This window comes from Amblyomma mixtum, chromosome 10 (assembly GCF_055824585.1).
Source record: "Amblyomma mixtum isolate Tamu chromosome 10, ASM5582458v1, whole genome shotgun sequence".
Lineage (NCBI taxonomy): Eukaryota > Metazoa > Arthropoda > Arachnida > Ixodida > Ixodidae > Amblyomma > Amblyomma mixtum.
The window spans coordinates 113,849,148-113,874,519 of record NC_143021.1 but is presented as its reverse complement, the minus strand read 5'-3'; the positions used below and the strand labels follow the sequence as shown (position 1 = coordinate 113,874,519).

General features: G+C 45.5%; 1 protein-coding gene across 5 annotated transcripts in view; it reads right to left on the bottom strand.

The window, feature by feature from the left end:
* LOC149326706 (ryanodine receptor-like) overlaps positions 1 to 25,372 on the bottom strand; it is a 542,398-nt gene that overhangs the window by 31,534 nt on the left and 485,492 nt on the right. For 4 of the 5 annotated variants that reach the window (XM_089563500.1, XM_089563503.1, XM_089563502.1 and 1 more), the window contains exons 110-117: positions 24,223 to 24,426; positions 23,475 to 23,717; positions 20,926 to 21,082; positions 19,319 to 19,377; positions 17,486 to 17,630; positions 14,522 to 14,608; positions 10,354 to 10,632; positions 7,299 to 7,429 (exon numbers count right to left, since the gene is read on the bottom strand). In XM_089563500.1, the coding sequence (XP_089419626.1) occupies positions 7,299 to 7,429; positions 10,354 to 10,632; positions 14,522 to 14,608; positions 17,486 to 17,630; positions 19,319 to 19,377; positions 20,926 to 21,082; positions 23,475 to 23,717; positions 24,223 to 24,426 (1,305 nt within the window). The remainder of the gene's footprint in view (positions 1 to 7,298; positions 7,430 to 10,353; positions 10,633 to 14,521; positions 14,609 to 17,485; positions 17,631 to 19,318; positions 19,378 to 20,925; positions 21,083 to 23,474; positions 23,718 to 24,222; positions 24,427 to 25,372) is intronic. The other variant, XM_089563501.1, reaches the window with a different exon arrangement.

Here is a 25,372-nt window from a genome sequence, read left to right as displayed (position 1 = left end):
TCGAACTTCGGTTTGTCCATATTGTGCCAGCATTCCTGTGGAGTTGGAATTAAGAAGCTTTTACTGTATTAATGCAGTGCCAAAAGCAAGCAAGTAAATTAACTTTCACAAGTAAGTTGATAATGACATTGCAACTGATGTGATGTCTATCCTGATTACACAACTGACTGAAACGATTAGCATCATCAAAAACCTGCCTCCTTGGAACATGTCGAGTAATCGACTGATATTGTTCATAACAAGTATGTGAGCTCTTGCATTCTGCGCCCACATCTACATGTGTGTGAAATGTAAGAAACAAGCACACGAATTGCAATCCATTTTGTGCATCAAATACTTGAATCCCTGAGAATACCGCAAATCATGCAGCTCAGTGCAGCAGTGAAGGGTTGTGGACTTGTTTATACTGTGGTGTGCATCAAGTACCATATACTGCCACATATCAACTCCAAACATCAGTCGACCCACTCACAATGAATAGAATCAAAGGCGATAAAATGCCGCCCAGAAGAATAGCTGCAAATGAAGTTCCAGTGCGACGCATTTATGATCCGGAGCTTACCATTCAGCCGGGAATGCCAGCATGAACGAGCAGGATAAGCAGCGCACAATTCAAATTTTTGTCAGCACAAGGAAGTTACTTTTGAACTAACTTTTTCTTTTCTGCACATGAAGCTCCATGCATCCTTATGGGAGCGGGCACCGACGCGGTATGTATACTACCTGCAGCTTCATGTATGGACCAACACTGATTTGTGATGTAAACAAGATGCAATGGCACTCCTTTCACCGGCTGGAACAACAGGTGAAAATCTTTGACGTGAAAAGTAGGCTTAGCGCCAATAACATTACATGGAAGCAGAAGTTTTCAAAGCAGTTTTCTGATATTGCAGTACACCTGTGATGCCCTCCCTTCTTGCAGAACGACCAAATTCATCCTAGAACAGGTCCTGAAAGTATGGAGCATCATTTCAAAGGCAATGTATGTTTAGAGGACCTATGCACGGGAGTGAATCCCTCCTTGGAGTATGGAGAGGGAGCGTGGCCCATAGAAACACATGTCAGCAAACCTTCCAGGAATACTGTTCTCATTTCGCAGGGTACCCATGGAGGTGGCTGCTTGCCAAAACTTGGCGAGTGCTTTGAAGAAAATTGTGAGGAAGTATACGCTACATCATTTCGAAGCTATCTTTATAAACGGCACAATAAATCTGTGTTGTGAAGTCAGACATAGTCCCAAAAGGCGCTCCATCCGATGGGTGCTTTCCAGAATCGCGCAAGTTTCTCGTGTAGCCCTACGTGCTGCTGCACGTGCTCCATTTGCCCACTAATAAATTCATTCAAACTAGACAGTCTAGACAGCATTACCTGAAAAACCAGTTCTCAAACGGCATGAAGCGCACAAAAGAGAACCACGCACTGTAGCAGAAGGTGGCACAGACGATACCCGCAGCTGGATGGATGGATGGATGGATGGAGTGGCGGCAGCTGTCACCATGCTCGGCTTTTTTTTTCTTTATCTTTGTTTAACTGCGTTGTAAATTGTTATTAAAATTTGCCATCTTCTTTCACTACGGTTTCCTACACTTCTGACCTTATGTCACCTCTCTGCTTTTCAGCCACCAATCCTCCAATCGCTTTTTGCTAACTTCCACAGCAGATTTATTTACAAGATTGACCATTGTTATATCTAAACTCAAGGGCCTCAGGGAGAGTGACTGCGCCTGCATCAACATCCGGGTGGATACCATCACATTTGAGTATGAGGTGTTCAATTGTTTCCACAGATCTACCACACGCAGCACATGTGTCATCATCTTCATTGAATTTTTTTTTTTTTGTAGCTGCACATTCTAAGACACCCTGACCTGGCTTCAAAGAGCAGGGCACTGCCTCTTGAGCTCTGGTGTCTGCCAGCACCGCCTATGTATGTAATCACAGGGTGAGTCGCCTGTTACAGTATGCGGTTCGTTGATTGGGCTGTTTGAGGACTGTCTTCCATGTAAACCTACCTAGGATGTCAAATTTGAACGGTATTACTTGCGAGAAAATATAGCTCACCAGGCAGCATGTTGGACTACATGAGAAGATTGCGTGATTCGGGGAAACAGCCAGTGGATAGAGCACCTTTTGGGGTAAGTCTGGCTTCATAAAACACACCTTTGTTTTACAAAGATTGCTTTGAAATGACGAAGCATACTTTGTCATACTCTTGCTCAAAGCACTCGCCAACTGTTAACAAAGAGCTGCCTCCATGAGTACCCTGTGAAATGAGAAAATTATTTCTGAAAGTTTTGCTGACATGCGCTTCTATGGGCTGGGCTCCCATTCCCATACCTGCAGCTGGGAGTCACACCCAAGCATAGAAGTTTTAAGGGGGGACACTGGTCTTGAAAATAAAATTTTATTAATTTAGTCATAGTTATGAAATTTTCAGGGCACATGTATTTTTGTGCGCTGATTCTAGATATGTCATTTAATTTCATGTAAAACAATTCCTTGAGCACTTATGCACTTTTTATGCAAGTATTTTGCGGAGAGTTGTGAAGAAAACTTGCTGCAGGAAACTCGCTGAAATGTATGCCATTGGGTTCTCTTGACACCAAGGAATACAATAAGGGTAAAATTATCATCCTGGCTCTCATAGAACTTGAGTAATAGGGTACTGAAGCTGCCACTTCACACACAGAAATGCACATTTTCCTTCTCATTTCTGAAGCGACACCTTCAAAACTCTATAACTTAAGTTCTATGATAGGCAGGAAGACAATTTCACCCTTATTGTATTCCTTGGTGTCAAGAGAACCCAATGGCATACATTTCAGCGAGTTTCCAGCAGCAAATTTTCTTCAAAACTCTCCGCAAAATACTAGCATAAAAATTGCATAAGTGCTCAAGGAATTGTTTTACATGAAATTAAATGACATATTTAGAATTAGCACACAAAAATACATATGCCCTGAAGATTTCGTAACTGTGACTTCATTAATAAAAATTTTTTTTTCAAGACCAGTGTCCCCCCTTAACATTGTATTTGAAATGACGCTACATGCTTCAGTGCCTGTTCTAGGATGATTTTGATGGTTCTGCATGAAGGGCCGACATCACAGGTGCACTGTGAAATCAGAAAACTGCTTTGATAACTTTTGCTTCCACAAAGTCCTATGGGCACTAAGCCTACTTTTTACTGGAATAATGGAACTGAGTGGGCGAGTTGGTTTTCCATCTTGACAGTGAAAGCGCTCAAAAGGACAAGGACGACAGAAAAGGAAAGACATACAAAACGCTTACTTTCAACTGATTTTATTTCATGCGAAAAACAACTTTATACTCATGGTAATCACCTGCGCATGCTTAGAAGCACATTACCAACGAGTGATAGCTGGCACGTTCTGAAAGAACGTGCCAGAACGTGAAGTTGTTTTTCGCATGAAATAAAATCAGTTGAAAGTAAGCGCTTTGTATGTCTTTCCTTTTCTGTTGTCCTTGTCCTTTTGAGCGCTTTCACTGTCTACTTTTTACAGCGAGTTGGAACTCTCTGCCACGGTTTGTTTGTAAACACGGTGTTTGTGTATATCCAAGTCATAATGGATGCATATACAGTAAAAGGTTGTGTCACAAGCCGCCTCCTAAAACGTGGAAAATATGGGCGGGCTACCAGAACGTTCGGACATATTTCCGACAGGGTCCTCGGAGCAGTGACCCAAAGGCTTGATGGCCTTGACGGCCGTGCTGTGCAAGTCCGACGAAGGGTATAAAAAGGCGGGCTCAGCCCCACGAAGGCTTTAGGAGGTCCAGTCTCTTGAGTGTCTCCCACAGAACCGATCATTTGCGGTGCCTCATTCGTGACCCTGCCTCGCCTGCTGTCTCTGATTACCTCCGTGATGTAAGAGAACATTCCTTGTTTACATATGTATACTCCTTGACTTTTAATTCTCACTCCCTCACATTTTATTCTTTTTGCCTGTGTATATATCATAACTCTATCCTGCTGCAGTTTTGCATTTTAGTTATTTGTAATTATCTCTGTGTTTCCAGTCTGTGCCGCGTTCCTTTGTTATTCTAAGATTGTGACTTTGATGTCGTACATAAATATTGAGCTTTTTTATGCGTGCAAACTGCACCATATCGAACGCTTCCTTTCAATCCAAACGACGCACAGGTCAACCGGCCTAATGAAATTCATGCAGCTTTGTAGTGGGAAGGCAGGTAACCATTGAGAGGGATCCGTGCCTTGATCTCACACACTGCAGAAGTTTGTGACAGCTCGCTAATTTGTACTTCAAGGGACCTGAAAAAAGTTTATGGCCTCTGAAAAACTGACGAGAACTGCCTGCACTGTGGGAATTGTGAAAGATTGGGAAATAATTGCTTGGTTTTGAGCCGATAACAGCCCAACAATGACTATTTTTAGCGTAGGTGTGCTACTGTGTCACATATCTCTAGACTGGCAGGGTTGCATGTAAGGAGGTTTCATCACAAAATTCGAGCGCCATGTGATGAACATGCAGTTTCAGTACAGTACAAAAACAGAAGAACCACGTGGACGGAAACACGAAATGCTCAGTGGCGCTGAAGTACCGTATTTTCGCGATTCTAAGCACCCCCCGAATCTAAGCACCCCCCCTATTTTCGGAAAAAAATTTATGAAAAAAAAACTTTGCATGCAAGTCTAAGCACCCCCTTTTTTGCGCGGAAGAGAGCGTTGCCGAGGCCGCCAAGTGCACTTGCTCTCTTTTTCGTCGAGCCTGTGCAGTCGGAGTCCCGAGGAGGCGCGGCCTGCCCATTGTTGTTGTTGTGACTGAGAGAAGGATGAAAAGGAAATTGCACGGGCCTGCCTACTGGCTCGAGCCAAGCCACCACCGCTGCCAAGTGCAGATAGAGGAGAGTTAAAAGATCAGAGGAAAGATAAAGAGAAAAGATAAGACGCCCGTCTGCGTCCGCCGGAGCGGACGCTGCTGAAAAAACAGATAAGCGGGCGAGGCCGCGCTCGCCGAAGCGAGGACAGCAGCGTCCACGGCGCTTTTTGTGTTGCTGCGTTCCGACACTACAAGACAGATGGCGGCACAGAACTGTCTGCAGCTATTTTTCTTTTGAATATTTCCTAAATAAAATGTTTTTTCTCGCACCCATTTCATCGAGATTTCGCCGCGAAAAGAGGGGTCCGAGGGGGGGGGGGGGTCAGTTTAGATTTTTCGAATCTAAGCACCCCCTCTCACTTTGGGCATCGCGATCGTGAAAGAAAGGGGGTGCTTAGAATCGAGTAAATATGGTAGCAAGAAAAAAGCAGTGATAGAAGACTAGTGAGACGCACCCATCAGTGCCTGAAACTGTGCGCAGCTAACCTCGGCAGGCTGGCTGATGTCGGCTGGCGTGAAGCTCAGAAAACCGAACATGTGCAGCGTGACTGTTCTAGAAGATGGGGCTGTGCAAACATCAGAGGTGCACGAGTGAACCTATTTGAACTATTTGAACCTATTTGAAGCTATTTGAATTGTCACTTGCTATGCGGGTCACACCTAGACACGGCCTCTTTTCGGGAGCCCATTCAAATTAACCGGTGTGAAAACCGTGGAGTCTCTGCGACCATACCAGCATTCCTAATTATTCGAATTAACGAGCTTTTACTGCATGTTGCCTGGTTAACCACGTGCAAGAGTCTAGTCATGGTTATTACAACAGTTCGAAAAAGACTCCTGTAGGCACTGTAATGTAAAGACAATAGAAACACAATAAAATGGCACGCATAGAGGATCCAAAATGCAGACAAATGTAAGCTAGTGGTGTCATCACATTTAACAAACATATTTAGCCTCGGGGAACTTCAACCATTTTCAAAGTGCTGACACATGGCCCTTGGAAAAAAAAAGGCCAAATTCAATTAATAATGACGAGCTGTGTAGCGAAGCAGTATTCCATGATTGAGAGGACATAGTGGTAGCCCCAAAAACAGGGACGAAAAAAAAAGAAGACAACACAAGCGCTAGACATCAAATGACTTTATTCTTGGGAATACAATGCATTTATAGGCGACAGTCAGCTGCATGCCCAGCAGCAGCTTCCAATATAAGATTCCTTAGCAGAGAGATAAACATTCAGTTTGCTCACGGATGATTGCATTTCCCTGAGTGTAAAAAAGGCTTCCAGTACCTCCCTCTCCTTCTGGTCCACATTTACAGATGTCACAAGTGTCTGCTCAAAAAATGGGGTACAATCTTTTTCATCATGTTCACACCATTTGCAATGTGCCGCCAAGTGTCCAGGGCCTGATACAGCAGCTGCAAGAGTCTTATGCTCCATGAGGCAATTGTTGATACAGGGGCCAGTTTGGCCGATGTAACATTTTCAGCAAGACGGCGGAATTTGATAGACCACATTGGTCCTGCAGGCCATCAACGGCTTCCCATGTCTGATGGGGCATGGCAGTTTTCTGTTGGAGACATCATTAACAACTTGCAGAGTTTGCCGAGCTTGTTCGGTGCAGCAAGCACAGCCCTGATATTGCCTTACATCGCCATCTTTTTAAGGTGGTGCGTAAGCTGGTGAACATAGGCCACGCATCTAGCGCGTTCGTGAGCTTGGCGCTCACTCATCTGCATACAGTCCCCAGTTTTTACATTACAGGCTCTCAGTTACAGGCTCACAGCGACCGATGCCCACCAGTTCCACAGGAAGACCTGCCTTTGTCGTGCGACTCCCCTGCTTTTGTACACCTTCAAGCATCTTGTGCGAGCAGGACTTTTCCAGAGCTGCAAGAAGGCCTGTCCTAGCAGTGCCTCTTTTCACCAATTCAGAGTGGGCCGAATCAAAATTCAAAATTCCTTTTATGGACCTTGGCTGGTACATGTGGCAAACGTGTAAATGCAGACCAGAAGGAGAGGGAGTACTGGAAGCCTTTCTTATACACTTGGAAAGGCAAACGTGCGTGAGGAAACTGAATGTTTATCTTTCTGCAAAGGAATTGAAGTTCTTGTATCAGGAGGTGTCGTTGCGTGTGCGGTTTGACTGTTGATTTTTTTGGCACCTGACTGTCGCCTATAAATGCATGGTATTTCCAAGAATAAAGTCAGTTGATCTCTAGCGCTTGTGTTGTATTCTTCTCTCCTTTCATTCCTGCTTTTACAAAAGCGCTACTACTATGTCCTCTCAATCCAAACACTGACTAGCCCAGCTTTCTACCTTTAAAGTAATCCATAAAAAATTGCTGCTTGATTAATCCAAAACACAGTGGGCTGCAGGAACAGCGGTGGTTGAGAGGAGGAAACCTCTGCTGTGCCACACTGCGGAGAGGAGCTCACTTGGTGCTGATGACGAGTTTGTCCCATCGTGTGCGGATGTCGTCCTCCGCAGGCTCCTCGGTGATGTAGAGGCCGTCAAACTCCATCGCACGGGCAACCTCTTTCTCCCGCTTGAAGATGGCCAGGGGGACCTGTGCACAGGGAGAAGAAAGACCAGGGTTGCTGGTGCACAGGCTCCCTTACTTACTTGCACCTGAAACCCGCATCAAAAGTTGGCCCAAACTGCATTAGGACACCAGCCTGATGCAAAGCTAGTCTGTGACACGGCAGTTATGTGTGCAGACTCAAAACTGCCTACAATTACAACTTGCATGCTACACGAGGAGACAGCAATGGCATAGGGGTAGAGCATCCGCCTTGCATGCAAAAGGACCGGGGGTTCGAATCCTGGAGCCGCGCGGTTCTCCACTGGGTTTGAAAAAAAACAAAAAAACTCTGCGTGTCAATGGAATTGCATAACCAGACCTGGCTGATCTCGGTGACCAGAACCGACCACGCACTCCCTCAGCAGAGCAGGTTTGGGCCACCCTGGTGTAGTACTTGGCCACAACCTTCTATGAAAGTCGACGTAGAAGAGCACCAATGGTGAGACTAAAAATGACCAGTGCTCACCTATGGGGCAGAAATGTGGGGGCTAACAAAATTACGGACGTTGCAGCGAGCTATGGAAAGAAAAATGATAGGTGTAACATTAAGAGAGAGGAAGAGAAGATGGGTACGGCCGTAGACAGGGACCCAGTTCAGGACGTGGATGCAATTTTCAAAATCTTCTCCAAAAACCTGGCAGACTTTGGACTGACAAAAGAACTGCCAGACGAAGGTCAGCTACAATATCTTGACTTACGGTTGTTTGTAAGTAAGGATCATGTGTGCTGGTGCCATGCTCAGTGGTTCAAGAAAGGCTAACTGCCGTACTCATCTTCGCACACAAAGTTAGTAAACAGAGCAGTAGCTATGGACGCTCTGAAGAAAGTCTTTATGAGATAGTGCCATCCCCGACAGCAAGATAGCATGGAAGCCTAAACTGAAATGACTACACGAAGCGGGATTCCTGGACGCTCTCATTTCCAGCCTCGGCTTCAAGCTTTTGAAAGACCTTTGCCAATCAGTCCAGCTGAACAGTTGCAAGAGCAAAAGAAATAGAGGAGAGAGCCATCACGCTGCATGTGCACGGGATCAGCCATGCGTAGAAGAAAATAGAAAGGCGGGCTGGAGTGAATCTGACCCTAACCGTGCCCAGGACGCTACGCAAAATGGTGAATGATGAAGGCCCAAAACCAGCACGGTGTAATAAGCGGCATGACAAAAAGTTCACCACATGTGATGCTGAAGAGGTGTTTGAGATCGCACTGCCTTTCGGAGCGCGTATGTCGGTCAAACAGGATGCGGTGTCAACGACCGCCTAAGGGAACATGTCACTATTATCAAAACGGAATACAGCAGCACACTGGCGAAACATGTGTCTGATTGTCAATGTATTCCACACCTTGGATGATGCCAGATTTGGGGGCGATATAGTCACCAAGCTTTATGAAGCCTACAGCACAGAAAACAAAGGTGTGACATGCGTAAACACAGCATCGATGCCTGTCATGAGAAGAAAAGAAACTGGATATTTGCACACCCGGCCATGACGACAAGAGGTGACAAACAACTCATCCTCTCCTTCAGATTGTTTCATTTTTATTACTTTATTATTATTTTTTCATTTTTCTCATATTTAATGTGAGCAGTGAAAATAAACCTTCACTTGTTAGTCAGCAGTGTGTGTGTGTGTGCGTGCGTGCGCGCATGTCTCCTCTTCTCGATTGTGTCTTTCATGCACTGTTTTCGTTGAAATCATATTGACAGCACCAGGACATATCAACTAAACCAGCTGTTTGCATTAAGCGATTTTGAATTACATCCAGAGTAGCTATTATGGAGATGTACATGACTCCTTGAAGGGCAACTCAAGAGGTTTTCAAATTCTATGAATTCAAAGGGGTCGAGAATGTGTGAAACATGGAGGCAAAGCACACGAAGCCCTTTTTCTGCTTGCATTTCAAATGGTGATGTAACCACCATGAAGCCGCAAAGGTGCTGAGGCTTTTCCACAGTGCGCACTAGCAATTGGGGAATGCAAGATGACATCACCTACCGCAGTGGTGCATTTCCAATGCAAAAATGCTTGCTTCAAGAAAGAAAACTAACAACAATGTAGGCAAAGCCTGCAGAGTGTTGTCTGGTAGCATCTGAAGATGCATGGGTGAGTTTGGGTGGAGGCCGCGGAAATTTGAAATCTCATCGTGTGTGAGGTCATCCCCGAGCTTCGCCGCACATCTCCAACAATTACAAGAGGGGCCTGAACACCCCGGATGGCTTTAATCGGTGATTGCATCCCCATTTTTACTGCTAGCACCAAAAAAAAATTGGCATGCTTTACCTACAAGCTTCATACATTGCAATCCTTGAATCCCGTCAGTCTAAAAAACCGGTTTCAAAATTTCAAACTTTATTTCCCATCTAGCACTACAGATGGATTTTAAAAGAAAGATTTAAAAGAGAAGAGTTTATACAATTTTAAAAAACAAGCACATCAAGGAAGCACCGGAGAATACAAATATGTATACATAATGAAACTTAAACAATGTTATTCAAAAACAAATTATGTAGTTCACGACGTGAAAAAGAAAACAAATCGAGGTTAATGTGGATATACCTATTTAGAAGAGATGGAGGAGTGTACTGAAGGCATTCCCTACCAATATTTAGTCGAGGTGTTGGCACTGTCCATTCTTCGCCACGTCTTGTTAGATAGACTGATTCTTTTTTCCTTAGTTCTGCTAAATTTTTAAGATTTGTTACATTTTTCCTGCTTTCTGTTTTAAAAGTAACACTGAGGTGATATTTATAAAGATTATGTGCTTTAATAACTCTGGAATGACAAAAGAAAGCTGCACTTTGGCTGCCCTTTGATCATGCACAAAAACAAGGTTCAGTTCAGCATCATTTAAGAGGATACACACACTCACTACCTTAGGCGAATTCTCTCAGTGAGGCAAGGTGTGCTCACCTTGAGGTGGTAGTAGGCGATGAGCATGCAGAACGAGACCAGGGAGTGGAACAGGGCCATGAAGCGGATGACTGGCTCCAGGTAGAAGAGCTTCTCCTCAATGATCACCCATTCTTCGAGCTCTTCATCACTGCCCTCCGAGTCGGAGAGGGCCTCTGTGGCATTCACCAGTGCTTCGACCAGCCCAGTGTCACTGTCGCCGCCTTCGTCATCACTCAGGGCTCCGGCGGCTGCTGCCACAGCCGCCTCATCGTCGCTGCCACCCTCGCTCGTTGAGACCTGAGAGAGGGCAGCTGACTGAGGCACCTCTCCCATCCACAGTGATGAGCCTTAAGATGCTACTGGACATTGTTCACCCCGGCAAACGGAATCTGAACAGTCTCTACCAAGGCTCATAATTGGACTAGTTGGTTGCTACAATTCGACATAGTGGCTATCTCACAAGGAAGATACGCACAGAAGGAATCCAGACTGGACAAATGCTAGTGTCCTATCTCGATTCCTTCTGTGTGCGTCTTCCTTATGGGCTCGCCACTAGGTATGTCGAATGAGCAGTCTCTAATGGCTACACGGCAAGGGATAAGGTAGTTTCTTGGGATAGGGTGCTCGTGATTCACGCAGGACAGGGCTGATCAGAGAGCACAGAGAAAGGATTTTGCTCATTTATTTTTTTATTTTTATGTATATTTACTTGGAGCCCCTATATACGGCTATTGCAGGAGTGGGGAAAACAAATCGATAAACTTGAAGCACAAACAACAAATGATAACAACAAAATTGACATAATAACAACAAATACGGGCACAAAAAGAATACAAAATGGAAACGCAGAATTTATACCAAAGCTGCAATAACCCATAAACAAAACAAATGCATAAAATCTTGTGGCATTAGCTTCTATTAGGAATGAGCTTAATGGAAGAGCGCTTAATATTACAGGGATTAATTTTCATTGTTCAAGTGTGCACGGAAAAAAAACTGTATTGAAATAATAACTACGGGCGAAATATGGCCTCATCATCATCATCATATGACTTAATGTAAGGCTATAGTGACTCCTGCTTGATCGGGGATTATGTGAAAAAATACATAGTAGAGACTATGTGAAAAAATATATAGTAGAGACTAGTGACACACAATAAGAAATAATAATGCAATGCAGGAACTTTAATGAATCGGTGTGACAGTGCAGTAAAAGTGGGGTAAAAGTGCAGTAAAAGTTCATAGAACATAAAGCACTAGAGGCTTATGAACATAATTTATGAACAGAATTTATTTTCTTTGAATGCTCTCAGTGAGGTTAATGTCACAATATTAATGAGGGCGCAGTTGGCAGAATTTAGCTGTGCTGATGATGGTGATCCTGACATGATGCCCAGACTTTTACCAGAGTACAACAGAACTTCATTGATATGCTCTCAGTTAATGTGCTCAGAACCACAGGCAGGAAAAATGTCCCTTTGGATTTACACTATATTTTGCTTCTAGTTAATACATTCCCAGATACTATGCTGAAATTTTTTACAAGTTCTAATCATGTAAGTAAAATTATATACATGCGAGTCAGGGGGATGAAGCATGAATAGCAAGAACACTGCGACACTCAGCCGTTGTGGCGTCTTCTCCACAGTGAATGCTGCAAAGCGGGTGAAGCATTCGAAAGCAGTGAGGAAAAGATGTATTTTTGTGTGTTCGTATGTGTTTGTAAAAGAGGCTTGGTGCTCTGAATATTGTTGCTCTATGTACCCATTTATGTCTTTCTAATTTCATGAGCTTTTATATGTATGTAATTAATTTTAGTTATGCCTGCAATTTTCTACTTTGAAACTGAATTGCATGGATCCCAAATAGCTTTTAGCTAGGGATCCAGATGTTTTTCACAAGCATGCCTTGTATGAATGTTGAGAAATAAAATTGAATCAATAAATCAATCAATCCAGGCTCGCCACTACCATTGAGCAATTGGATGTGTTGCAAGGCTTCTTCCGCGCTAAGGACAATGCAAATGTGGACAGCATTCTGCGAGCACTAAAGAGGAGCTGTTCATACCTTGTGCCAAGAATTGCTAATAGACGTTTTTTTCTCAAATGCAACAACAAGGTTTTCCTGTACTTGGGTACCACAAAGTGAGGACATCTTCATTAGAAAAAGCAGTTACAAGAGCACCACCTCCCTGTAACATCAGCCCAGGTACTGACTCAGATGGAAGTTTCTTCAATCCTGTGTCATCATAACCGCTTTTAATAGAAATTCTGTGATGACATTAGTTTGTTGTTGTGGCACCAGGCGGTGTCATGGTTCAAACGCAACACAATGAAGTATCCCAGCTGGGTCAGGGCGGAACCTGCTTCAACTGCGTACATTCCTTTGTTATGACGATGGCACGGCATGGGCTACGTTATCCTAAATGCACATCTTTTCTTCATAATTTCTCAGCCAACTTCCTGTACACACGCATATACAATATTAAAAGAGGGTTCGTACATGTTTCGACTAAAGAAACAATCTCAAGTAGAGGGTTAAATTAATTGAAAATGGGGTTATTGTGCTAACAAACAGTGACAACAGAAAGAAAAAAATTCAGAGGGCACTTTGGCTCTCTAAAGTGCTGCAAGGCGAAAGCTTTTCCTGGTGCACTGTCTGGCATTGATTGCGAGGCTGTTTGTGCTGCACTAGTGTTTTATTTGATAACACACTTTGACTGCACATTGCATCTACACACATTGACTGGCGACTTTGACTGCTTCTTTTGCACGACTCTCTCTCTGCTTCGATGAGTTCGGTTGCATCCATGGCTCTGTTGGCACTAATGAGGTATGTAATGTTGTCACCCACAGACGCCTTGCACCCCTGTCGAAGCAGACGACAACCATTTTTATTAGTTGTCGTCTGCTCCAAAAGAGGGCGTCAGGCATCCATGGGTGACCTCATTACTTCGAATCTGCACACTCTCATGTCACAACCATTTCGACCAACCGAAAAGCGTGACACCTCTGCTGACGACCTTCTGTCGACAACGATGTGGCATTAAAGGCTTTCGCCTTAAAAGTGGACAGGACACGTGTAATAAAAGGCGTGTAATAAAAGGCATGCATCAAGATGAACATCCTCCATCTACACCCGTCTGTGACTCTACTACCTAAATTCACTGACTTCAGTAATTGTACATTGCAAGAAAAGACCACCTGGATACTACTCCACTAAAGTCAGCTCCACGACCTCAAACCTTTAAAATACCGTATTTTCCGGTGTATTACACGCACCCTTGTATAAGACGCACCTCCCATATATGCAGGCTGTCACTGAAAAAGTTGGTATATAAGACGCACCCGTGTATAAGACGCACCCAAATTTACCCAGTCAGGCTAGTGAGGCTTAATTAAACATGCTTGTGTGACCATCGTGAAATGCACCGTACCTGTGAGTTCTTAAGGAACGCTGAGTGATCTATAAGGCAACACTCATGCCATACCCGCCCACGTTTTAGCAAAAAAAAAAAAGACGAAAGAACTCTCCTTATGTCCATAACAACATTTTATTTTTACTTAAAACCTTCGAAGTCTTCATCTTCGGATGCGCTATCAAAAAGTTTGCCCAATTCTGGAGGCAATGCAGCTGAAACGTTCTCTTTGCACAACGCACGTACTACATACACAGAGCAAACAAAGTTACAAAGGGAGACTAAAAAAAATGCCAGCTTGTCTTGGCTTGTCTTGACAATGGTGAAAAGCGCGATTGTTGCCATCTTTTGGCATTTCACATTACTTTTGCTTGGGGCCTCCAAAACGGCCACGTGTTTATGATCCCGGAAGTCATCATCCCCGCCGTTTCATGATAAAGTTCACCTAAAAAAGTTGCGCATGGCGGTCCCCGTATTACAGCTGTGTTACAACCGCGCTATTGGTAGCGATATTTTTTCAGTGAAAAAAGCTTGAACATGAACCTGAGTATTTTGTGAACTTGCAAAAAAAAAAGCCGAAAAATTCGCTTATAAGACGCACCCTTGTATAGGACGCACCAGCAAGACTTTTGAAAAAAAAGCCGCGTCTTATACACCGGAAAATACGGTATGTGAAAAAAGGCAGCAACATTTGGTGTGCTAGTACATGATGCTGCCCGCAGGTTCAAAGCCCAGCCTGTTTTCCAAAACAAGGAAAAAGGTAGTCACCTTGTAGAAGAGCAGGATGCAGTTGATGAAGAACGCCAGCACAAGTGCAATGTACTTCATGTTGTAGAAATTGCGCGCCAGGAAGCTCTGCATGGCAGAAAATGCACAAGAGTGTGGTGTCAAGAGCGTATGTCTAAGAAAAGCACCAAACATCTCGCAAAATATTCATTTATAATGGCAGCATGGCAGTCTTCAAACCACCATCAGGGTTATAAAGAAGTTTCACTTGCTGTTATCATTAAAAAGTCACTGGTGCTCGACAGTATTTACTAGTTCATTGATAACGCGTTGTAGGACAGGGCATATTTAGTGCATTCATCAAAGGTACCATTTCTTGATGAAGACATTCACATCTACCAAAGGGAGATGCTATAAATCACTGCCATGTGCAGGTATGACAAAGAGCTGCGATAAAGCTGATAACATGCATAATGCTGATCAGTATCCTGTTCCCCGGTCTCAATGTATTTCTCCCATGTGACACAGCCAGGGTGAGGAAGATGCAAAAGCCAAGCATAGAATGTTTCTCAAATGGGGCTTTCAAACTCCACAGTTCATGATGGCACAATGAAAAAACTGTGCATAGCCAAACTGCAGCACCAACTGCTGTCCACCATTCACGATTACATATTTATCAGCCATCATCAGCCTGACTATCCCCATTGCAGAGCAAAGGCCTCTTCCATATCTCTACAGTTAACCATGTCCTATGCAAGATGCTGCCACCCTCTTCCCGCAGACTTCCTAAGGGCCAGCGGGTATCTTGCCTTCGCATTACATGCCCTGCCCAAGCCCACTTCTTCCTCTTGATTTCGACTCGGATGTCATTAACCCGTGTTTGTTCCCTCACCCACTCTGTCCGCTTCCGGTCTCTTAACGTTACACCTATCATTTTCCTTTCCATAGCTCGCTGCGTTGTTCTTAACTTAAGCTGAACCCTTTTCGTTAGCCTCCATGCTTCTGCCCCATAGGTGCTGTCTAATCAGGCAGTATACAATTCTGTACATGTCATGTTTTTTTCATTATATTGTTACAAAGAAGACGAAGCTGGCAGTGGAGAGGGACGGAGCACTCGTGCTAGGACAGCGGCCATTATCCATCGTTCATCACGCCTCATTCTTCGGCTGGTCACCACGTAACAATATGGTGCTAATTCAGGGCGGTTTTTCTTAGTTTTAGTTCTAAGGACAATACACTACCGCATTTACTCGCATAATAGGCACACTTTTTGTTTTCAGAAAATCCAGCTCAAAGTTCGGGGTGCGCCTATTATGCGGGGTAAAATTTCCGAAAATTTTTCGACTCACAAAATTGACATATCTATAAATGCACACATAAAAGGGCTGCACCCATGTATGAACCACACCTTGTTACAGTGCCTCTTTCTCTCTTTTGTCTTTCACTCCCACCTTCCTCCCTTGCCTTATGGCGGTTCTGGTGTCATTCCTGTTCCTCAAAAAACCCAATTACTCGTTCCTACGTCCCTGAAGCCTGCTTAGTGGTAGGGGGCCCACAGGGTTGTAGGCAACCTACCTGGCAGGCCTTCACCTGAGTGAAGGCCTTTAGTGCGAAGGCCTTCAGGGTAAATGTGTTCGGGACCTGCCAGGTGTGTGCACCTGGCAGGCCTTCACCTGGGAGAAGGTCTTCAAGGTAAATGCCGTCAGGGTAAAGTCCTTTGTGTCGAAGTCTTTAGGTGCAATGCTTCTGTTGTGAAGGCCTTTCGTGTAAAAGCCTTAAGGTAAAAGGATGCTTTCACATTCGCAGAATGTAAAGATGTTAAGTGCCCATCGTAACTAGTGCTACTGCACGATATTCTGTGCTTAGCCATGATGAGCAGTCTGCTATTTTTGCGACCAGTGTGGGAGGACCAAGACACAAGAGAGGGTCAGTCCTGTCCGTGTCTTTCTTTCTGTCCATGTCTTTCCTTCCGCGCTTCACCAGCCATGAATATGAACCAACTTGTCAAACTTTCTGCTCTTCTAAGGGTTCCAGCACCTCGCCACCTATTGCGAACTACTGCTCTCTTGCTAGACTGTTGATCATTACTTTGGTTTTCTGCATGTTAATTTCTAGCCCCACCGTTCTGCTCTGCCTCTCTAACTGATTGATCATGCTTTGCAGTTCATGTCCTGAGTGACTTACAGCAAGGCAATGTCATCAGCGAATCACAGATTACTTAGGTCTTCTTCATTAACTCTTATCCCCATCTCTTCCCAATTCAAGCCTCTGAATACCTCCTGTAAACGGGCGGAGAATAGCATTGGCAAGATTGTGTCTCCCTGCCTGACAGTCTTCTTTATTGGAATTTTATTGCTGACTTAAGCTGTGTGGTCATTATAGATATCTTCCATTATTTTCACATAAGATTCTTCTACACCCTGGTTCTGCAATGCCTGCATAACTGCTGCACTTTCAACTGAGTCAAACACTTTCTCAAAGTGAATGAAGACTCTGTGTAGGGGCTGGTTATATTCTGTGCATTTCTCTATTACCTGACTGGCAGCGTGAATATGGTCTGTTGTCAAGTATCCTTTGTCGAGCATGCCAGTCAAATGTTCATGCTGTCCTTTCTTTCATTTTATTGCGAAAGCAATACTAGTTGCACTTTCAGCCCGTCATGTAGCGAGGCCGGTAGCTACCATATTAGCATATTGGATTGTATAACCGATGCATCACCACAAGTCTAACCGCAAGCACCACCACCAGCTACACTACCAGCTGTACCATGGCGTAGCTACGGATATTGGTTTCGCAATTACCGGGCTTAACCAAGCTAAGCCACAGCCATTTTATTTTTTCAGATGCCCTTCCTCGCATTCAAAAAGAAGTAAACTGGCAACTAGTTTCTTTCTGCGCTTTGTGCCTCCTTCAGCATGAAGGCCGAGGCGCAAGCCAGGCCGAGGCCAGCGCTGCAGCTCCATCCAGTGGTAAGCTCTCTCAAAGACAGAGGCAGTCACCACTCACCACGATCTTCTGGCTGTACTCGCTGAGGTCGATTGCGGCGACCGGTGGCGTCTCGGCTGGCTTGGGCGGCTCGGCCGCAGCCATCTGGGGCGCCATCATCATGGCCACCATCTCGGGCGTCAGTGCCGCAGAGCGCTTCAGGTCCCTGCATGGCGAAAAACGTGCCCACAACTGAAGCCCATCATCTGTGGAACAGAAATGGGTGGCGACCCACACATGTGGTGGTGCACCATGCAGCTTCTGACATTACCACCAACTGCCACAGCACAGCTGCTGTGTGTGCCAGACCTGCTGCCACCTAATCACAGGAAACTCGGCCTTTCAAGACCCACACTTTAAGCCTCAGACAGGCACCGCCGAGTTTGGAAACTGCTGACTGGGATGCTTGACCCTAAAGTGGCAGGGTTTCCAGTCTGAAGGAAGCGGCACACAATCACGTTCAGGTGTAAACATTCTGCAAGGCCAGCCTCCGGCACAGGAACACTTCTTCTGTGCCAAACTGCGGTGGATTTGCTACTGTGCTTCAGACAAGAACAGGCAGTCAGTTTGCTTTGAGTACAGCACTCAATTCGCGGGTTAACACCGAGTCTTAGTGCTCGTCCCAGCTACACCTGTTCACCAGGAAGAGGCTGAGCACATCTTCGCCGACATGAACCAAGATTTAGATATGTATTATTATTAAGAAAAACTCACAAAAAAAGCCTGCCTGCCAAGTACAGATGTTAACAATGTATGAGCGTAACTAAACTGAGAAAGCCCATATCCTCAGGAAACACTAAAATATATTCTGTACAGTGGCAACGCAAAAAAAAAAGATTTCAAGATTTATTTCAAACGTTAAAGATTCTGTCCTCCCGACCAAAACGATCAAAGTCCTTGCTGGAGCTCACATAGCCTCTAACAGCGAACTCCTCCTAGTGCTACTCTGTACGAGAAGTTCTCACCTCTGAGCCAAGCACCTTAAAGGGACACTGAGGAGCAATTGAAGTTGGCTTGTATCGACAGAATACCAGCTCCTGATTACAAAAACGCCACTCATACTGACAACAAAGCTCTTGTAACGTAGAAAAGAGCAAGAACCAAAATACAGGTATCGCCGCCACAGGCCAAACTCGCAAGTACAAGCGTGATGACGTCATAGGACAAAGCAGTGTTGCTAGAACGAATGGTTCAAGCAACACTAGGACACGAGAAGCCACGAATCACATAGGCGCAGCCAATGCATGTGCAAATCTCCTTGACGTCACCAGATGGCGCCACGTATCCGGCAGCTACGCGCTCGCCTGCAGCATCGGGACCAATGAGCGCCTACTCACCTGCGGTAGGCGGGCTCCCAGTATTCCGCTAACGGTAACAAGGTACACTGTATGCTAAAGGTGCCTGTTTGCGAGAACTTCGTTGATGACTTCGAGTGCGGGATCCATCGTAACGCTGGCAAAACGCCGGTGCAAACGTAAACGAAGCGACAGTAGCGACGGCCGCAATAGCCGATAGCAACGAGCGGCCGGCGGTAGCTTTCTTTTCGGCTGCTGCTAGGCCCCACTGCTGGCTGCCAGAAATCACGGAGTGTGCGTTACGTCACATGCACGTCATGTTTCACATCACTTAGTCCTGTGTCGTCGTAAGAGAATGCCAAGTTTGAATCAGAGTGATGGGAAAACGTTTTCAACTTCGAATCCAAATTTCTTAGAAATAAATGCATCTTTCGCTGCTGGCCAAGTGGCAACAAAGCCATGAAATGCCGAGCTATCGGATTCTGCTTAAAAAAAAAATATTGATAGAGCTCTCCTCACTGTCCCTTTAAAAGTCAGCACGACTCAATGTCATACTCACCCATCTGCAGTCACCTGTGCTGACTCCTTCGTCTTCACCTCACCATCCAGAAGGGTTGTCTGAAAAATTATGAAAATGTGCGCAGATTACTGGTGGTGTTTAACGTCATATAGGAGGAACACAGAATTGCAGTTAATTTGTCCTCAGCGTCCCTCAGTCTGTGTCCAAGTGCCACCACTTCCTAGCCTCCCACAGTGCCCCATCGAGTTGGTCAGATTGTTCTCCTGGTAGCTTAAAAACGAGAATTGCATGGAGCACTGACTGGCTGCATGCAACAGTACGCGGGTACTGTTATGGGAGACGGGGCTTTCAGCAAGCTTTTTATTTCCAGATGTAGTTACAGGAAATATTTTCAGCATATTAGAAATAATTTCGCGACCACTTCCACAAAATTTCACTGTTATATCTTCACAAAATTACACTTTTAGCACGGTGGGCAAGCACCTTAATAGCTACATGGCTGGTTTGCTCATGGTGCATGGTTTGCCCGAACACGGCAAGCGTGCGGTGGGCAGAAAATTTGACATGGCCGAGTAGTGCGTCCGACTCTGCTAAAACCAAAGGGATGCTCTGAAGAACACAGGCTGCAAAAAGCGCACTGTCTGACGTAAGCCGTGCGAGTTGCTAGAACTGGAATAAGAGCTGCTCTGCTATGTGATGAAAGTGTGGAACAACAGCTACGCATTGACATGCTGCGTGATTTCTTTCGGGATGAGCGTGCACCAGAGCACAGCACCAGCTCGGAGTCGAAGTACTCCCCGAGTGATGATAAGTGACGATTGAACATAGAATAAATGCCACTTATTCTCTGATTGGTGTGCTTTTACTTTTTTTTTTTTCACAAATTATGTGTATGGGCCGCACCCCAAAAATTGGCCCTCGAATCTGAAAAAAAAAAAGTGCGGCCCTTGCACACATTTATACGATATTCGTATCGTCTGAACTTGCCATCAACCAAAACAACGAAATTCAGACATAGCATTTACGCTGATCTGTTTTCAACTGACGGGGTTTAGTACTTATGGCTGTGCAGTGCCGCTTACTACTTGTGGAAAGTACTGTGTGACTGGTGATCCCAGTGTCAGCAATGTATAGGCAGCAAGTACTTGGTGCTCAAGGGTGCGGCCACGGCTCACATGTTCCTATCATTCACAGTGGGGCAGGAGGTTGTTTGGAACATCCGAATTTCTGCCTACTGTACACAATCCACTGGGGGCAGGAGATTTCAAAAATTCGTACCAACTGGGATTGCATCACTGAGATTCTGCTGTACTTCCACTGCAACTTTAATAAACTAGAAAAGGCCAGGAAATGAAATGCAGGCATCACTGAATACTGCAAGTGAACTGGGGTAAAGGTTTTTGAGACAGGCAATGCCATTCACTTCAAGATGGTAATCACAGATTCATTTTTAGTGTGGACATGAGTTTGAATCAAGTGTAATAAAAACCTTCCGACGCAAGTTCCTCGGAAGAAAATTCGTCTCCTGCTGCTGACGAAAATAAACATAATAAGACATAGAACTGGTTTTTACTAAGAATGCGGATTGGATGGAGTGTCCCTTAAAGCAGCTGTGAATGCATGTGTGAATGCCTGAATAGACAAACCACCTGTGCCTCTGGTGGCAGGCCGTCTGGCAGCTCGCCGTCGGGCGAGCCCTTCTCGTGCGGTGAGCTCTTGCTGGTGTCCTCGTCTGTCGTCTGGTCTGCATCATCCAGGCTCGACTGGGGGCTCAGCGTCGACTTGGGGGGCTGCACATGGTACCTGGGGAAGGACACACACGCAGGCACCTGAGGTGGTGCATCTTGGAAAAAAAAACAGCGCACGAGACGGAGGACAGGCCCCACAAGCGCTGTAGTGTAGTGTAGCGCTATGGTGCCTGTTCCGTTTATGTTCTTTGTCTGTAGCGCTGTTTTTTCCCAACAAGGGAAGAAGCTTATGCAAGAGCAGCTGGAAAAAGATAGCACAGCTAGGACAACCAACAAAGGTCTTGGAGAGAGACCACACGCTAGCTAGAACACAAAAAAGCAGGGCAGAGAAGATGTCCCAGTTCAAGAAGTCCAGAAGGCCTGCTTTGCAGCAGTACGGTCAGGTACTTGCGGCATCTACCAGAGGTCCGTGTGAGAATGGGACTACTGCTGAGATTTTGAGCTTCAGGCGTGTTGTAAATGTCCCACTACAACTATCATAAGTAGACCCTTTGGCATGGACACTTTCGACCAACCCCTGTGTGTTGAAAATCCTGGTGACACCAAATAATGCCACTGTTTCTATTTCCTCAGAAACTGCCAACTAGTCACAGCATTGTACACAGCAGCCTTCTCTTTATAGTGAACCTACTGAAAATGTCATAGCAAGCTGCCCTGTTTACTAAAATGCCATTCTCATTCTAGTGCTTCATGTAAAAGAGAACGATAAGCTATTATATAACCGCTTTTAGGGCTTGATGCCAACAGATGTGCCTGACTGCACAAACAACACTGTCTTTCATTATGACAACCTGCCAACATTAATATGGCTAGAAAATAAACCTGATTTAAATGTTTCATGTTCAGTGGGCAGTGTAAAATAATTTTTGGCTACCACAAAATCTGAAAGCAATTCTTGTTGTTGGGCTAGTTAGTTAGGATCCATGCTAAGAGCACATGGAGTTTTACTGATGAGGTGCCCCTTGATGACTCAATTAGGTCTTTAGATTTGACTCTCACCTACTCTGAAGGGACCCACGTTTACTGGCGCTACTCTCCACGGACTAAGAAAAGCCTGCTGCCCTACTCCTCCTCACATTCTAAACTTGTGAGGAGAGGCATTGCCAACCTTTGCCTCGGTAATGCTCTGCGCAGGTCTTGTACACAAAATATGCAGAGGAGTTTCTTAGGGCAGCTTGACCGCTTGAGGTCAGCGGGCTACCCTGAGGACGTCCTCGTTTCTATTGCTGAGACCTTGACCAGTAAGTTTAAGTCACAGTACAAAAAAGATGAAACGTCTAATGATGAATCCAGACCTGCTGCATAAAGTCTCACATAACGTTAAAAAGGTAGCCATGAAATACGGTGTTAAGGTAGTCTTTTCTGCGCCCACCAAACTGTCGTCGCTTTGTTCACGTACCTCTAAAATTAGCACAAAAAAGAAATGTAATTTCAAGCACCAGAGCATGTTGAATAAACGCAGAACCGGCTTCCACTGTCCTGTGGCAAGGCCTACATAGGTCAAACTGGTCAACGCGTCGACGACCGTGTGAGGCAGCACCACACTTCGCTGCAGCCAGGCAACACAGCAAATCTGCAAAGACTGCACCCCTCTGTTCACTAATGTCAGAATCATCGGCCGCGGCAAAACGCAGATAGAACGAGAAATCTTAGCAGCCTTCAAAATCAAGCAGTTAGGAACTGAATGTGTTCAGCGACAGCTCTGTAAGGTTCATGGTAAAAGAGTACAGTTTCATGAATGGGACATAGGTTGCCACATGCATTCCTCGGTCGCTTAATCAATTTCGTGTTTGTTGTTTTGTTAACGTTTGTGGTTGCTCTCTCGCATGTGCGCCCTGTTATGATGTTGGCGATTCACCAAGTAAAGAATTTTCAGTTATGTTTCCAGTGTTGTCCTGTGTACTTCTCCTACTTGAACACGTCCTTTCCGCTGGTTTTCCACTTACCATGCACCAACTGGCCCAAAAAGCTACGCTTCTTCAATGCTGCGCTCAAATTTCGCATTAGGAAGTAACGTAATTGTTGGTAATTTTTTATTTTTCTACGCAAACTTTTTCCTGCAAGCTTTTAATCTCATCCACCCACCTATGTTTCTGCCACCCCTTGCTACGCTTGCCTTTCTCTTGAAAAAACAGAAAAAGAAATATTTTCTAAGTTGTCTGCATGTATCTGGCATTCCTTATATTTTAAACAATTGAGCACGCATATATTTTTAACCGCACCCCACGTCCACCCTTGTTGCTTGATGTTACAGAGCCTTTGTGGCCTAGTGTTGGCAGTAGGTGCTCCAAGGCCATGCAGCTGACCGGGTCTATGCATAAAAAGTGATGACGGGACGCTTTGACTGTAGTATATCGGGAATAACTCAGTAGACTGCTTGTATCCAGGAGAGCAATGCTGCAATGTTCCCTTCCCAATCAGAGCATGCACTGATCCCCCGCACTCACTTGACCTCGCCGTCCTCCTCGGTCTTGGTGATGTCCAGGCCGAAGGCGCGCATGTGCGGGGCCATGTCCGCCTCGGCCGGCAGACCCGCCGCGCCCGCTGCCATGGCGACCGCCGCCGGCCCGGCCTCCAGAGCCAGGGGCGGTCCCGCAGGGTACTTCAGCCCCCGGGCATCCTCGTCGGGCGCCCCGCCACCCACCAGGGGCTGGCCTCCCATCAGGCGCAGCGTCACACGGACCATGCTCCTGCGAGGGGGTGACCTTTGAGTGGCACCCTCTGGGCTCAAGCTGAGGCCAATGACGCAGCTTTGTTCTCTCCCTTCTGCATGCCATGGTCTCATGTAGCATGTCCCTCTCACACACCACCACCACACAACATGGTTTGATAAAAAAGCCCCCTCTGAAATCAGCTCTCGACGACTGCATGCGACATGACAATGGTTGTCCAAAGCACGCCTTCAGCTATTGCAAGCTCTCCCAACTTTGAGCAGTTCCTCTCTTCAAAACACCCCCTGGAGCCAATGAGTGCCCCCCAGCTCCTTCCAACAAGCTGGTTTTCCACAACATTCTTTTAACTCTCACCTAACAAATGTGGACACTGTTCAGGGAGGATCCCCATTCACTCCACCACCACCAGATTCAAGGCAACAGTGACAATGATTTCACTTCTGCTCCAAATTCAACATTCACTTCGTCTACCTAGCTCCGAGCGTTAACAGGAGAAGAATAACACAAGCAGCAGCCAGCTGACCTTGTGAATGCGAAGAAGAGCCAGATGACGTAGAAGAAGCCGAAGAAAGACATCTTGAACGTGCCCAGCAGGATCTCCCCAAAGGTCATGGAGCGCAGCTTCTGGTACTGGCGGCGGATGTTGGATGGCCGCAGCAATGACAGCCCCGCCCCAATGCCATCACGGAGGAGGCCGAGCCCCTGCTTGATGGGTTCCAGGGGGCCCCTGGTGAGTCAACAGGGGTGCGCTCAGAATGCAAAAAAATAATAACACCAACAGTACTACTGACAATTCATATCTTCAAAGACAGAGTTGCATAGCATTTACAATACCTGCAGCGTGCACAACTATATCATCAATTTAAATTTTAAGAGAATGAAAAATTTGCTCGCATTTTGCAGAGTTCACATTAAGCAGAGGCTCTTTAATGCACCTGGTAGTGGCATGACAAAGGCAATGGTTTTGATAAACCACTGCTGTTGAATAAAAAAACCCTCAGGCCATGCTTGGTGGATCGTTTCAATGCATCAGCATTTTCTATTGCTGCTGATTCTGTTGTAGGGTACGACCCAATGGCATCTGTGGGTTAATGCCCTCATATGCAGAATTCCTCATTCTTTACTTTACATTCATAGATTGCTTAGAGTTGTTGTACCACTCCTGGCATAGTAGTGCAGCGATCTGCTGCTGCTGCTGCTGCTACTGGTGGGGCTTGTGCAACCCAAGTTGCTCTGCCCTCTCATGACCATTTACTGCCACATGACACTGCAGCCTGTTTGCTCGCAGTCCAGTGGACAGGCCTTCCATGCTGCGCAGGATGTGACAAGGAGGCATATGCAAAGAGTACCCTTTTGGTTCAAAGCAAATTTGAGTGAATAGTAATTTTTTTCTAATAATTTCAAAGCGAATATTTCAAACACTCCTGGCACAAAAAAATGTTGAACAGCACAAGGCACGACTGCCACTTCAAACCAGCTAAAACAGTGTCCATCATGCGCTGAAACGTGGCCGGAGCGGAGCAAAGTCCAAACGGGAGCACCTTAAATTCGTACAGACCGTCGGGTGTCACGAAAGCCGTTTTCTTGCAGTCTCGCTCATCCACCTCAATCTGCCAATATCCACTTTTCAGATCTAAGGAAGAGAAGAACCTGGTGTCCCGGAGTCGGTCAAG